Source organism: Salvelinus fontinalis, chromosome 1 (genome assembly GCF_029448725.1).
Source record: "Salvelinus fontinalis isolate EN_2023a chromosome 1, ASM2944872v1, whole genome shotgun sequence".
Lineage (NCBI taxonomy): Eukaryota > Metazoa > Chordata > Actinopteri > Salmoniformes > Salmonidae > Salvelinus > Salvelinus fontinalis.
The window spans coordinates 59622269-59638159 of NC_074665.1; the positions used below are offsets into that span (position 1 = coordinate 59622269).

Here is a 15891-nt window from a genome sequence, read left to right on the forward strand (position 1 = left end):
TTATTTTAATGGACAAAAAAAAAAGTCCTTTCAAAAACAAGGACATGCCCTAAGTGACCCCAAACTTTTGAACGGTAGTGTATATCATATAGCCTACTGGTCTGAGATTACATTTTGTTTGAGATTTGTACATTTGTTAAAAGGCCGTCACCCAACATTCCATTTTCCTTAGTCACCCTTACAGTAAGTTAAGCTGCATCTCACTAGCATTTACCATTCACCGACCTGTTCCTGGACTGAAACCCTGAAGCCTCTATCACTGAGGGACACACTTCTGGAAAGACACCTGTATGCAGGAGTCAGGACATTAAAATGCAGCCTTGACGTTGCAATAAAAGCATGGATAGAAGAGGAAGAGAATAATAAACATGATGTCTGTGAAAGACTTGATCTGATTGAACCTGAGACTCAGACTAAATGGGATCTGACAGCTAGGTGCAGGAGCCTGTGTACTAGAGACCGATTAGAGACCGATAAAACACATAGTCTGGACAGAGAACTGTAATTCTAATTATATGGATGAACACCCCGTCTGCACAGACCTCCCTGATAGAATAGCCTATTTCAAACTGCAGACAGAAAAATTCTAATGATCAGACAGAATGGGATACACCAGAACAGCCTGTCTGTCTACTAGGACCAGATAAAACAGTGTGGGAGAAAGTATGAAGACTGACATCCACAGAAGCCATGTGACATTATATATAACCTCTCATTAAAGGCCCTTATTTTGAGCTGAAACCAGTCATGGAACATCTGCCTTATTAGATTCACCAGCCTTCAGATTCAGACAAACACTGAGGGCTCACTGAGCATAACGAACAAAGCCATATTCATAGATACGAAACACTGCACTATAAGACTCTAGCATCCCAGAATAGTTGGCAGGCTGACTAAAAAGGCTTTAGTTCTGATGTCACCGTTGAGAGAGGCAATGATAGAAAGATCGAGAGGAATAGAGCGAGAAAGGGAAAGACAGAGAGCCCACCATACACCCATGGGAGGACAAGACAAGGCAAAGAGAAACAAAGAAATAACTATTTCAACAGACAAGTTCTGATCAATAGAAGAAGCTCCACAGACAGCCAGCTAGATCTACACTATGCCACATATCACCGAAGCTGAGATCGATAGGCATGTACTGTAGATCCACTGAACAATGATGTAGACTGCAGAAGCCAACTTGCCTTTTCCCGGTAGTGGGTCCGTTCTAAATATAGGGAGGTGGCCGTTGTGGTGGGAGCGTTACAACTGACTAGCTGTGATCGGGGACCAGCTTCAGGACTGCAGCGCTGCAATATTCATGAAGCCTGTGGAGCTCAGGGACATCATGGTATGGAAAAAAGGAGTACAAAGTGTGGAAAAAAAGGGACGTGGTAGATGGAAATCTGGGAACTTGGTTCATGGAAAACTAGGCATTTATCATACGGGAAAGGAGACACTTTTTGGGAGGGAAAGAAAGCGGCAGGCCGACACTCCAGGCAGAGTGAGCTGTGTGAGGGCTACAAAGTAGACATGGGCCTAGCTGGCAGGGCAGAGGACTGCAGAGGCTATAGTGGAGGCCAATGTTGGCAGGCATGCTAACTGCCAGCCTAGACTTTAATCTATAGATCCCATGAACATGAATGCCAAATCTAAAAGTGCAGCAAGACATCAAACACAGCACACTCATTCGAGAGGGGGAGAGAAAAGAGTAAATTAGGTGTGAAAGGTGTATGTGTGTCCTGTGTCTCAAACAGAGAAGGCTGCAGAGGGGAGAAAGGCTCATAATAATGGCCGGAACAGAGGAAATGGAATTGTATCAAACACTTGGAAACCATGCATTTGATGTATTTGATACCATTCCACTTTATTCCGCTCCAATCATTACTCCGAGCCCCTTCTCCCCAATAAAGATTCCACCAACCTCCTGTGGTCTCAAAGGTTTCTGTGGTCTAAACCCACAGGTTCATTAGCTGGGCTATGAGCGCATATCACCTTAAAAGGCCATATGCATGTGGGTAACAATTAAATATTTTCTTGTTAACAATTAAGAACCTTACTGTGATTGTTTTAAATCAACAAAAATAGCTTCTTAGCAAAGAGCAATTTCTCAAGCAAGAATTTAGCTTGGACCGTCTGAGAGTGGTCTGAGTGAGAAGAGGAAACACATTAGTTATTGGCAGAGAGGTTTGGGACTCAATTATTGGTCGATCAATTAATATACCGCCTGGTAATGTCTCCATCCCTCCAAAACAGGCTGAAATTGCATGCAGTCTTTTCAAAAACAGCTCTTACACTAAAAGGGCAATATCATAATTTTCACAGTATTATTCCAACCTCAGTGTAGAAATATACACTCACCGGCCAGTTTATTAGGTACAGCATACCATTCACGATAAGGGACCGCTCCTACAGACGGAGTCAGGTGGTCTTTTACTTGCTATACAAAGCAGACAGGAATCGAGGCAGTCAGTAACTGTTCGATTGAAAGTTGGGCAAAACAAGTGACTTCAGTGACCGAGTATGGTATGATCGTTGGTGCCAGATCAAGTATGCCAGAAACGGCTGCCCTCCTGGGATTTTCACACAAGACAACGTTTAGGGTTTACAGAGAACGGTGGGACAAACAAAAAAACAAAAAAGGCGAAAACAGCTCGTTGATAGAGGTCGAACAGGTCAACATAACAGCGTAGTACAACAGTGGTATACAGAACATCATCTCAGAACACAACTCGTTGATCCTTGTCACGTATGGGCTATTGCAGCAGGCGACCAGACCGGGTTTCACTCCTATCAGCTAAAAACAAGAAGAAGCGGCTCCAGGGGGCACCAACACTGGACAATTGAGGAGTGGAAAAACATCACCTGGAACATGACAGTGAGTTCAGTTTATTTGAGGTACCTGCACAGTCCACAGACCTCAACCCTATAGAGCATCTATGGGATGAGATGGAACGGGCTGTGTCACAACAGGCTGTTGTTTCAGAGCATGTACTGTCGTCCAATCTGCAGCAACTGCGTCAGCATGAACCAACATCCCTGTGGAACGTTTCCGACACCTTGAATAATGCCCTGAATAATTCAGGCTGTTCTGGAGGCCAAAGGGGGTCCGACCCAGTACTAGATGGGTGTACCTAATAAACTGTGGATATAAAACAGTACAATCACGTTTTTGACTGCACTGGGACTTTAAGCTACAGCTCAGACTTCCTGATCCACACCCATCCCACCAGGTTTACATCCTAAAGCCTGAGGGACAAGCACCCCTCTGTTGAAGGCAGAGTGAGAACACAACATTTAGTCTGTAATCAAAGACGTAGCTATGTGGCAAACATAGGCCTAATCTTTCTGCCCAGCAGAGGCCTGCTACCACTTGTCCCTGGTAGATGAGTCACTTGAAAACACAAAACACATGTAGGGCCTATAGGTTACACAAGCCTTTGTAGACTGTGAGCCTTCCCATTGACAGGCTAACTTAACCCTACTGTTGGCTGGATAGACGTGTAGTAGTAGGCCTAGGATAATCCTTGGATTAAAATCCACTTCACTCCCTCCCTTTCTAGCTCTCTCCCTCTCGTAGATGTCTGGCCCTCCACTGGTGATGCCTTTTCAGTGATGACTCAAGGTATGAAGTTTCATAACATGGTGCTTTGTGTAGGAGGCTCGACGCCACGAGCACCGCCACGCTGGGCACTGAACACATGGCGAACATAAAGCGTACCGAAATTAATAACGGTGAGGCATTTGGCTTACCCTCTTTTTCCTGATCTCTCTCTACAGAATAAGTATGAATATTGCCATTCAAAATGTGGAACTGCACTGGGCTGAGTATCTAGATCTAGGCTTACATACAGTGGGGCAAAAAGATATTTAGTCAGCCACAAATTGTGCAAGTTCTCCCACTTAAAAAGATGAGGCCTGTAATTTTCATCATAGGTACACTTCAACTATGACAGACAAAATGAGATTTTTTTTCTCCAGAAAATCACATTGTAGGATTTTTAATGAATTTATTTGCAAATTATGGTGGAAAATAAGTATTTGGTCACCTACAAACAAGCACGATTTCTGGCTCTCACAGACCTGTAACTTCTTCTTTAAGAGGCTCCTCTGTCCTCCACTCGTTACCTGTATTAATGGCACCTGTTTGAACTTGTTATCAGTATAAAAGACACCTGTCCACAACCTCAAACAGTCACACTCCAAACTCCACTATGGCCAAGACCAAAGAGCTGTCAAAGGACACCAGAAACAAAATTGTAGACCTGCACCAGGCTGGGAAGACTGAATCTGCAATAGGTAAGCAGCTTGGTTTGAAGAAATCAACTGTGGGAGCAATTATTAGGAAATGGAAGACATACAAGACCACTGATAATCTCCCTCGATCTGGGGCTCCACGCAAGATCTCACCCCGTGGGGTCAAAAGGATCACAAGAACGGTGAGCAAAAATCCCAGAACCACACGGGGGGACCTAGTGAATGACCTGCAGAGAGCTGGGACCAAAGTAACAAAACCTACCATCAGTAACACACTACGCCGCCAGGGACTCAAATCCTGCAGTGCCATACGTGTCCCCCTGCTTAAGCCAGTACATGTCCAGGCCCGTCTGAAGTTTGCTAGAGAGCATTTGGATGATCCAGAAGAAGATTGGGAGAATGTCATATGGTCAGATGAAACCAAAATAGAACTTTTTGGTAAAAACTCAACTCGTCGTGTTTGGAGGACAAAGAATGCTGAGTTGCATCCAAAGAACACCATACCTACTGTGAAGCATGGGGGTGGAAACATCATGCTTTGGGGCTATTTTTCTGCAAAGGGACCAGGACGACTGATCCGTGTAAAGGAAAGAATGAATGGGGCCATGTATCGTGAGATTTTGAGTGAAAACCTCCTTCCATCAGCAAGGGCATTGAAGATGAAACGTGGCTGGGTCTTTCAGCATGACAATGATCCCAAACATACCGTCCGGGCAACAAAGGAGTGGCTTCGTAAGAAGCATTTCAAGGTCCTTGAGTGGCCTAGCCAGTCTCCAAATCTCAACCCCATAGAAAATCTTTGGAGGGAGTTGAAAGTCCGTGTTGCCCAGCAACAGCCCCAAAACATCACTGCTCTAGAGGAGATCTGCATGGAGGAATGGGCCAAAATACCAGCAACAATGTGTGAAAACCTTGTGAAGACTTACAGAAAACGTTTGACCTCTGTCATTGCCAACAAAGGGTATATAACAAAGTATTGAGATAAACTTTTGTTATTGACCAAATACTTATTTTCCACCATAATTTGCAAATAAATTCGTTAAAAATCCTACAATGTGATTTTCTGGATTTTTTTTCTCATTTTGTCTGTCATAGTTGAAGTGTACCTATGATAAATTACAGGCCTCTCATATTTTTAAGTGGGTTAACTTGCACAATTGGTGGCTGACTAAATACTTTTTTTTTTTTTTTTTTTACCCCACTGTACATATTTGTGGCTGTGAGCTTTCAATAAACTGTCTCAGTAAGTATGACGGTTTAAGTTATTGTATCTCTTACGATTGTGGGGGACCATTGGATCGAGAACCATGATGCCCAGCGTCTGTGAGCTCATTCCGTACAGGGTTCAAATCCAGGCTGCAAGTTTGGCTCCCTCGCTCAGTTCAGGCAGCCAGCCTTAAAATCCAGGCTTATCCTGGGAAAACTGGGTCACTGAACTCTCCCCCTATCCCCCTCCCTGCTACTGAGCCAGGCCATAGAAACAGAAACCAACCACGCAACAGTCAGTCATTGGACCACAAATGTGTATGAGCCAAACAAACATAACCTGAATGGAAATAAATAGAAAGCACCCAACCATTGCACTTTTAAACTTAATGAATCACAATTGAACTTAAAAGGCCACATCCCCGGCCTGGCACCACCACATCTTAAACACCTATGTATAGGCCTCCTTGCCCTAGACCCTGAAAGGAAACAGGTGATCTGAGTGAGAAGGGCTTGTAAAGTGCTCCACCTGTCTTCCCATCAACACACACCCCACAGAGAACACTTAAGGGCTAGAGACAAATGCTATCTGACAAGCAAGACAAGAACATGCAGATGCTAGCTTGGTCTCAGTGTGTGTGGCAGGTGGGGAGTGAGCTGTCTGTGGGTGCGCGCAAGAGACATGTTTCCAGTTTCTCTCCTCACTAATGCATGTTTAGGCTTAATACCTAGATCCTAAAAACAAGCAGATAGACCTATGGAATCACCTACTGGATGGCCAGAACAATAAGCAGAGAGTCAAGCGAAGACAGGATATATTAAGCATGGACCGTGCACTGGCAACTTAGGACAAAGCATGAACACACATCCAATCAGACATCTCAGTGGTCAGCACATGGACAGCATTCAATACTCTGACAGCACTTCACTCCGTGATGAATGGCCTAACCAAAACACCCTCTTCTCAGCCTTGTACTGGGCTGTGAACTTTCTTATCCCACACTTCACAAGTGGACACTACGTTAGAACAGTGTGTGAATAGAGGCACACGCCCCGAAAATAAGGAAATGCTAAACTCATGAGGAACACAAAGAAAACAATCCCCTACTGTGTGTCTCACCTTCTAACCCTGTCATTCACATACAACAGGCTAATTAACCTGCTTAGAACAAACTAAATGGTCTACACTGCCAACCTTAATGCCCTGCTCCCAACCCCCCCCCCCAAAAAAACCTTACTGAACTTCTGACCTCCTAAACAGAAACAGTAAGCATGGAACCAGGGCAGTAGAACACAGCAGTCCAGCCTGATATTACCGCATCGTTATTCAAATATATGAATGCTGTTATGGGGGGGGGGGGGTTAAACACTCATTAATACATGTTTTATAATATCTTAACGAATGGAATTGACAATGAGGTGACATTTTGAAAGAGAAGCACGGCTATCTGACCAACACAGCTGACAAGACAACAGTGACGCACTGTAGCCCACAACAAACGCATTCTTATTGGGACGGGAGGCAGATATCACCACCCCGTCATATCTCCTGAGTCTCTCCCCATTGTCCACACCTAGTACTGGTCTAAATCGGCACACTACGCAAATTATTAGATTTTAACAAGTACAGTGGTGAACCACACTGAGGCTGTATGGGCAACTTTATTACCTTATGGGAGGAGAAATGCTTGGCTCAGCATGTTTTAGTGTGCTGTGTTTTCTTGTGGATCCAAGGTAAAACCTATTAGGCTGCTACTGTACATTTCACTGGTACAATAGATACAAAAAGACAAGGAACATGCCTGAAGATAGCCAGAACTGAGTTTGGGCTTATGTCCAACAGTTCTAATGAGCAAACAACTAGAAGAAAACAATCCTGGTTCAAACAGGATGGCCACTGCAGACGGTTCTGCAAGGTCTGATTGTGAACACATCCATCTGAGGGTCTGACCAGGCTTTCTCCTCTACCTCTTCCTTTACAGGATCAGTCTTAAACAATGGATCGCACAGTCGCACACACGCATAGGAAGTCAGGACCACTGCATTCTAGACCATGCCTGCCCAGCTGTGCCATGCACATTTCACATGCATTCACTATGATCAAGGGGATAACAACTCAATTCTTAAAAGCATAGCGCGGCAAATGCCATTAAGCTAAAATGTCTTCGTCTGTTGGCTACATTTGATAGGGTCATAGTCTATGCTCTGTGGTTACCGTAAACAAATACTTTGAAGTCTCCACATTGTAGGCCTTCTTCAAATTCCTTTTAATCCAATGAACTGTCATCCAATACTCAAAATACTTTGACAAACCACTAGGGATGGGCAACTCCTGTCCTCAGGGGCCAGAGTAGTGTCACACTTTCTCCATCTCTAGCAAACACAGCTGATTCAACTAATTGCATTCTAAACTGAAGAACATGATTAGTTGATTATTGGAGTCAGGTGTGTTAGCCGGGGGCAGGGGCAAAAGCGTGACACCAATCAGGCCCCTGAGGACTGGAGTTTCCCATCCATGCATCATGTCAACAAGTTTGTCCATGGGCCTACTCTGGGTGAAGTGAAGATTATACTAGGTAGACAAATAGCAAAATATTCCAGTTGTTTATTTGACTGAACCTGCATAATGAATCAGTGTTTGAAAATGTATTCTGTAATGGTTGTCACTGCCTCCCACAATATTGTGGTTCATTTATAACAAGTAGGAGTGAATGGTTTAATCAACGAAAGGAAAGACAGTAATCTGACACCATAAACAGTATTGCAAAGTCCCAAAACATAAACCGTATCATTGTGTTCATTAAATAGAATCCAATGTACTGTTTTTAGGGCTAAAATCTGATTAAACTTGAATATTCATAGCTTTCCCTTGTTGCCCGATTGAGCCTGTAGGCGCTGGGCCTTGTCTGTTGTGTGGAACCAGACTGAAACCTTCGGGGATATTCTACCACAATATAAAGACGACACTAACAAACAGGCACGCAACATTGTAACAACCCCCCCCCCCAATGACCAGGTGTGGCTACGGGCTGTGTAATAATGTTGATCAAAACAAGAGAGGAATTATCTGTTGGGCGCTCTTGTGATATGGAATTCTGGCCAGGTAACGTTACCTTCCACCGCTCCAAGCAAAGCGATTCACCAGCACTTGAGCGACATGTTTTTAGTGTCAAACCCGTAGTATGCTTTCTAGTGTGTCATTAGGTAAGTTTGAATACTCTGTGTCGTAACAATGAATGTAACGTGCGTGTTGTTTTTACTGTAACAATGTATCAAAATAGCTAGGCAAGTTAGCTACTGGCTGCTATTGCTGCAGTTACCTTGTAGACATCTCCGTATGTCCCGCTTCCTATCCGCTGAATTAGCTCGAAATCCTCCTGCGGATTGCGCCTGGATAGGTCGACGCAGGAATTCATCTTTAGAACTCCAATTTATGGTTCCGAATGGTATGGTTGAACGTCACCAATACTAAAAATCGAAGAAAACAAACCTAAAAACATACAGCGTCAGAAAAGCACAGCCAGCCACTGAAACTTCAACATGGCTTCCAATGCTCAATGGGCATGCGCAAAAATGTAGCTCACATTATCCATTAAAAAAAGCAGGCTGAGCGAAAGTGTCCAGCAGCTTTACAGTGCGGTGGCAGTCTGGCAGATGGCTGACTGACAATAAAGACTGTATGAAATAGGCTATGGCCGGAAAATTATATGGCCCCCCTATAGAGGACAATAATGATCTCCTGCTCATCTCCCCTTCAACTATTAACCCTATCCCTCTTGTCACAAACCAATTTATATAATTTCCTTTGATCAATTGAGTAATAGTAGTAGTGATTGACTTAATAATGCAGTTGAACAATACCTTTGAATACACAAACATGGAGGCTCGGTTAATTAAATGTTTTTTTTAAAAGCTTTTAAATCTAGCCAGTTTTGTGGACATCGTATAGGTCTCCTGTCGAAATCACTCTCAAAAGCCCTTCCATAAATGCATTGAGAAATAATTAAGCCACAAGCACCAGCCTACACCAATGTTACATTTTTATAAAAGCCAAGGAGTTTGGGGCCCATATCATTTTCCGGCCATAGCCTATTTCATTATTAAGTCAATCACTACTACTATTACTCAATTGATCATAGAAAATTATATACATTGGTTTGTGACAAGAGGGATAGGGTTAATAGTTGAAGGGGAGATGAGCAGGAGATCATTATTGTCCTCTATAGGGGGTGTTAGTGTTAGTCCACGGCTGGGTACTTTCATTAGCCTCTTGATGGTGTGTGTGTGTCACATGTTGGTTACGCAAGAAGAGCTGGGCCAACTGGTGCAACCTGTCAATCTTTCGCCACTCATCAACCCCCAGTCAAGATGTTTCAAGGAGGAAGTCTCCCAAGGAAGATTGGAAGGGGAAATCAGTCAACCTTTAATGTAGGGGTGTCGAACTCATTTTGCCCCGGAGGGCCGCACTTTAAATGTGTTTTTCCTTGTCGTCAAAATGTGCAACGAAAGAAAATTGTGGTCTATTTATTGTTTTTTGAATTTTTTATGCTCCCCGACTGTCTGGTGATTATTAGTGAGCTGGAGAGTCAAGAAACTGTATGAATGTAGGTCCATTGACTGTGCACAGCACAGGAGGCTGCTGAGTAGAGGACGGCTCATAATAATGGATGGAATGGAGTTAATGGAATGGTATTAAACACATGGAAACCATGTGTTTGATGTGTTTGATACCATTCCATTTATTCCGTTCCAGCCATTACTATGAGCCGTCCTCCCACCGGCCTCCAGTGGTGCACAGTGATTATTAGCAAGCTGGACAGTAAAGAAACTCTATGAACATAGGTCCATTATCATTTCTATACAGATTTGATTTTAGTCATTTTAAAGTATATTGAGTTCGCTTCCCCTCAAAAAATGTAAATAAAATATACAGAGTGTACAAAACATTAAGAACACCTGCTCTTTCCATGACAGTTTGACCAGGTGAAAGCTATGATCCCTTATTGATGTCACTTGTTAAATCCACTTCAATCAGTGTAAATGAAAAGGGACGAGATAGGTTAAAGAAAGATTTGCAGGCCTTGAGACATGGATTGTGTATGTGTGACATTCAGAGGGTGAATGGGCAAGACAAAAGATTTATGACATTAAAATTAGCATGGTATGTTAGCGTTTGGTATGGTTACATAAGACAGAAGGTTACTTAAGGCAAAAATAGAGGGTGGATGGGCAAGCGTATAACCCAAACGTCTAGTAACCCAAAAGGTAGCGTGTTCAAATATCATTACGGACAACCCTCACCCCTAACCCAGCTAAAGTTAGCCATCTAGCTAGCGTTAGCCAACTAGCTAATGTTAGCCACAACAAATTGTAATTCGTAACATCAAATGAAATGGATGGACATCCACAAATTAATACTTACCATACAAAACAAAGAAATCCGAGGCACTCCATTTACTTTATGCACAGAATAATACCAAATGCACTGAGACCAGGTTGCGGGGTATGGTAGTAGGTGTCAGGCACACCGGTTTGTGTCAAGAACTGCAGCACTGCTGGGTTTTTCATGCTCAACAGTTTCCCATGTGTATCAAGAATGGTCCACCACCCAAAGGACATTCAGCCAACTTTGGGAAGCATTGGATTCAACATGAGCCAGCATCCCTGTGGAATGCTTTCGACACCTTGTAGAGTCCAGGCCCTGACGAATTGAGGTTGTTCTGAGGGCAAAAGGGGGAGGTGTGTGCAACTCAATATTAGGAAGGTGTTCTTAATGTTTTGTGTGTGTGTGTGTGTGTGTGTGTGTGTGTGTGTGTGTGTGTGTGAAGCAACTTCAGCACAAGAACTGCTCGTCATGAGTTTCATGAAATGGGTTTCCATTGACAAAAAGCCACACACAAGCCTAAAATCCCCATGTCAATGCCAAGCGTCGGCTGGAGGGGTGTAAAGCTCACCGCCATTCGACTCTGGAGCAGTGGAAACGCGGAATGATGTATCACGCTTTACCATCTGGCAGTCCGATGGATGAATCTGGGTTAGGCAGATGCCAGGAGAACGCTACCTGCCTGAATGTATAGTGCCAACTGTAAAGTTTGGTGGTGGAGGAGGACTACTCTGTGGCTGTTTTTCATGGTTAGGGCTAGGCCACTTAATTCCAGTAAAGGGACATTTTAAAGCTACAGCATACAACGACATTGTAGACGGTTCTGTGTTTCCAACTTTGTGGCAACAGTTTGAAGAAGACCCTTCCCTTTTTCAGCATGACAATGCCTCCGTGCACAAAGCGAGGTCCATACAGAAATGGCTTGTCGAGATCGGTGTGGAAGAACTTGACTGGCCTGCACAGAGCCCTGACCTCAGCCGCATCGAACACATTCGGGATGAATTGGAATACCGACTGCAAGCCAGGCCTAATCGCCCAACATCAGTGCCCAACCTCACTAATGCTCTTGTGGCTGAAAGGAAGCAAGTCCCCACAGCAATGTTCCAACATCTAGTGGAAATCCTACCCAGAAGAGTGGAGGCTGTTTTGTCGCTTCAAAGAGTGGACCGACTCAATGTTCGACAAGTAGGTGTCCACATACTTTTGTTCATGTAGTGTGTGTATATATCTATATATATATATACCCACACACACACACACACACACACACACACACACACACACACACAGTACTGTGAAAAAGTTTTAGGCAAGTGTGAAACAATACTGTAAAGTAAGAATGCTTTCAAAAATAGACATATTAATAGATTATATTCATCAATTAACTAAATGCAAAGTGAGTGAACAGAAGAACAATCTAAAACCAAAACCATATTTGGTGTTTCCACCCACTGCTTTCAAAACAGCATCAATTCTTCTAGGTACACTTGCACAAAGTCAGGGATTTTGTAGGTATATAGTCAGGTGTATGATTAAACAATTATACCAAACAGGTGCTAATGATCATCAATTCAATATGTAGGTTGAAACACAATCATTAACTGAGGAACAGCCAAACTCGGCTAACAAGGTGAGGTTGCTGAAGACTGTCAAAAGTCATACACCATGGCAAGACTGAGCACAGCAACAAGACACAAGGTAGTTATACTGCATCAGCAAGGTCTCTCCCAGGCAGAAATGTCAAGGCAGACAGGGGTTTCCAGATGTGCTTCTTCAAAAGAGCTTGTACAGCACAAAGAAACGGGCAACGTGGAGGACTGTAGACGCAGTGGTCGGCCAAGGAAACTTACTGCAGCAGATGAAAGACTTACCATGCTTACTTCCCTTCGCAAACGGAAAATGTCCAGCAGTGCCATCAGCTCAGAATTGGCAGAAAACAGTAGGACCCTGTACACCCATCTACTGTCCGGAGATGTCTGGTCAGAAGTGGCCTTCAAAAAACCATGCCTCCGACGTGGAAACAAGGCACAGAAACTGGGGTGTAGAAAAATGGCAGCGGGTGCTCTGGACTGATAAGTCAACATTTGAAATATTTGGCTGTAGCAGAAGGGAGTTTGTTCGCCAAAGAGCTGGAGAGCGGTACACGAATGAGTGTCTGCAGGCAACAGTGAAGCATGGTGGAGGTTCCTTGCAAGTTTGGTGCTGCATTTCTGCAAATGGAGTTTGCCAGAATTAATGGTCTCCTCAATGCTGAGAAGTACAGGCAGATACTTATCCATCATGCAATACCATCAGAGAGGCATCTGATTGGCCCCAAATTTATTCTGCAGCATGACAACAACCCCAAACATACAGCGAAAGTCAGTAGCAACTATCTTCAGCGTTAAGAAGAACAACAAGAATGATTTCTTTCTTTCATCACATTCCCAGTGGGTCAGAAGTTTACATACACTAAATTAGTATTTGGTAGCATTGCCTTTAAATTGTTTAACTTGGGTCAAACGTTTCGGGTAGCCTTCCACAAGCTTCCCAAAATAAGTTGGTTGAATTTTGGCCCATTCCTCCTGACAGAGCAGGTGTATCTGAGTCAGGTTTTTAGACCTCCTTGCTCGCACATGCTTTTTCAGTTCTGCCCACAAATTTTCTATAGGATTGAGGTCGGGGCTTTGTAATGGCCACTCCAATACCTTGACTTTGTTGTCCTTAAGCCATTTTGCCACAACTTTGGAAGAATGCTTGGGGTCATTGTCCATTTGGAAGACCCATTTGCAACCAAGCTTTAACTTCCTTACTGATGTCTTGAGATGTTGCTTCAATATATCCACATAATTTCCCTTCCTCATGATGCCATATATTTTGTGAAGATGCTGGAGGATACAGGTACAAAAGTATTTATATCCACAGTAAAACGAGTCCTATATCGACATAACCTGAAAGGCCGCTCAGCAAGGAAGAAGCCACTGCTCCAAAACCACCATAAAAAAGCCAGACTACGGTTTGCAACTGCACATGGGGACAAAGACTACACTTTTTGGAGAAATGTCCTCTGGTCTGATGAAACAAAAATAGAACTCTTTGGCCATAATGACCATCATTATGTTTGGAGGAAAAGGGGGACGCTTGCAAGACGAAGAACACCATCCCAACTGTGAAGGACGGGGTGGCAGCATCAGGTTGTGGGGGTGCTTTTCTGCAGGAGGGACTGGTGCACTTAACAAGGTCCTTTGCTGTTGTTCTGGGATTGATTTGCACTTTTCGCACCAAAGTACGTTAATCTCTAGTAGACAGAACGCGTCTCCTTCCTGAACGGTATGACAGTTGCGTGGTCCCATGGAGTTTATACTTGCATACTATTGTTTGTACAGATGAACGTGGTACCTTCAGGCATTTGGAAATTGCTCCCAAGGATGAACCAGACTTGTGGAGGTCTACAATTGTTTTACTGAGGTCTTGGCTGATTTCTTTTGATTTTCCCATGATGTCAAGCAAAGAGGCAGGGAGTTTGAAGGTAGGCCTTGAAATACATCCACAGGTACACCTCCAATTGACGCAAATGATGTCTATTAGCCTATCAGAAGCTTCTAAAGCCATGACATAATTTCTGGAATTTTCATGAGGAATTCATGAGGAATGCTTTCCCAACAGTCTTGAAGGAGTTCCCACATATGCTGAGCACTTGCTGGCTGCATTTCCTTCATTCTGCGGTCCAATTCATCCCAAACCATCTCAGTTGGGTTGAGGTTGGGTGATTGTGGAGCCCAGGTCATCTGATGCAGCACTCCATCACTCTTCTTCTTGGTGAAATAGCCCTTACACAGCCTGGAGGTGTGTTGGGTCATTGTCATGTTGACAAACAAATTATAGTCCCACTAAGCTCAAACCAGATGGGATGGCGTATTGCTGCAGAATGCTGTAGTAGCCATGCTGGTTAAGTGTGCCTTGAATTCTAAATAAATCACAGACCATCACACCTCCTCCTCCATGCTTCATGGTGGGAAACACACATGCGGTGTAACGGTGGTCCTCCTCCTCTTCAACCGAAGAATAGGAGTAGTGATGGAACCAAGGCGCAGCGGGTTGTGAACACATAATTTATTTAAAGACAAGACGAAAAAACACGAACTTCACTATAACTAACAAAACAACAAACGGAATAGACAGACCTGGACGACGAACTTACATTAAACACGAAGAACGCACGAGCAGGGAAAATAGACTACACAAAATGACGATGTACAAAAACAAACCGAACAGTCCCGTATGGTGCGACAAACACTGACACAGGAGACAACCACCCACAACAAACACAGTGAAACAACCTACCTAAATATGACTCTCAATTAGAGGAACGCCAAACACCTGCCTCTAATTAAGAGCCATACCAGGCAACCCTTAAACCAACATAGAAACAGAAAACATAGAATGCCCACCCAAACTCACGTCCTGACCAACTAACACATACAACAAACTAACAGAAATAGGTCAGGAACGTGACATGCGGAGATGATCTGTTCACCTAATCTGCATCTCACAAAGACATGACGGAACACGACGGAACCAAAAATCTCAAAAATCTCAAAGGACAGATTTCCACTGGTCTAATGTTCACTGCTTGTGTTTCTTGGCTAAAGCAAGCCTCGTCTTCTTCTTAGTGTCATTTAGTAGTGGTTTCTTTGCTGCAATTGGACCATGAAGGCCTGATTCACGCAGTCTCCTCTGAACAGTTGATGAGATGAGATGTGATCTGTGAAGCATTTATTTGGGCTGCAATGAGGTGCAGTTAACTCTAATGAACGTGTCCTCTGCAGCAGAGGTAACTCATGAATGCCAGTTTCATCATAGCGCTTGATGGTTTTTGCGACTGCACTTGAAGAAATGTTCAAAGCTCTTGATATTTTCCAGATTGACTGACCTTCATGTCTTAAAGTAATGATGGACTGTCATTTCTCTTTGCTTATTTGAGCTGTTGTTGCCATAACATGGACTTTGTCTTTTACCAAATAGGGCTATCTTCTGTATACCACCCCTACCTTGTCACAACACAACTGATTGGCTCAAACGCA

At 43.6% G+C, this 15891-nt stretch overlaps 1 protein-coding gene across 14 annotated transcripts in view; it reads right to left on the reverse strand.

The window, feature by feature from the left end:
* The window catches only part of LOC129858798 (mitogen-activated protein kinase kinase kinase kinase 3-like), a 68223-nt gene extending 59212 nt beyond the window's left edge, over positions 1 to 9011 (reverse strand). For 8 of the 14 annotated variants that reach the window (XM_055928077.1, XM_055928074.1, XM_055928058.1 and 5 more), the window contains exon 1: positions 8766 to 9011. In XM_055928077.1, the coding sequence (XP_055784052.1) occupies positions 8766 to 8861 (96 nt within the window). In that variant the 5' untranslated portion in view covers positions 8862 to 9011. The remainder of the gene's footprint in view (positions 1 to 8765) is intronic. The other 6 variants (XM_055928123.1, XM_055928118.1, XM_055928098.1 and 3 more) reach the window with 1 other exon arrangement.
* Between the last annotated feature and the right edge of the window lie 6880 nt (positions 9012 to 15891).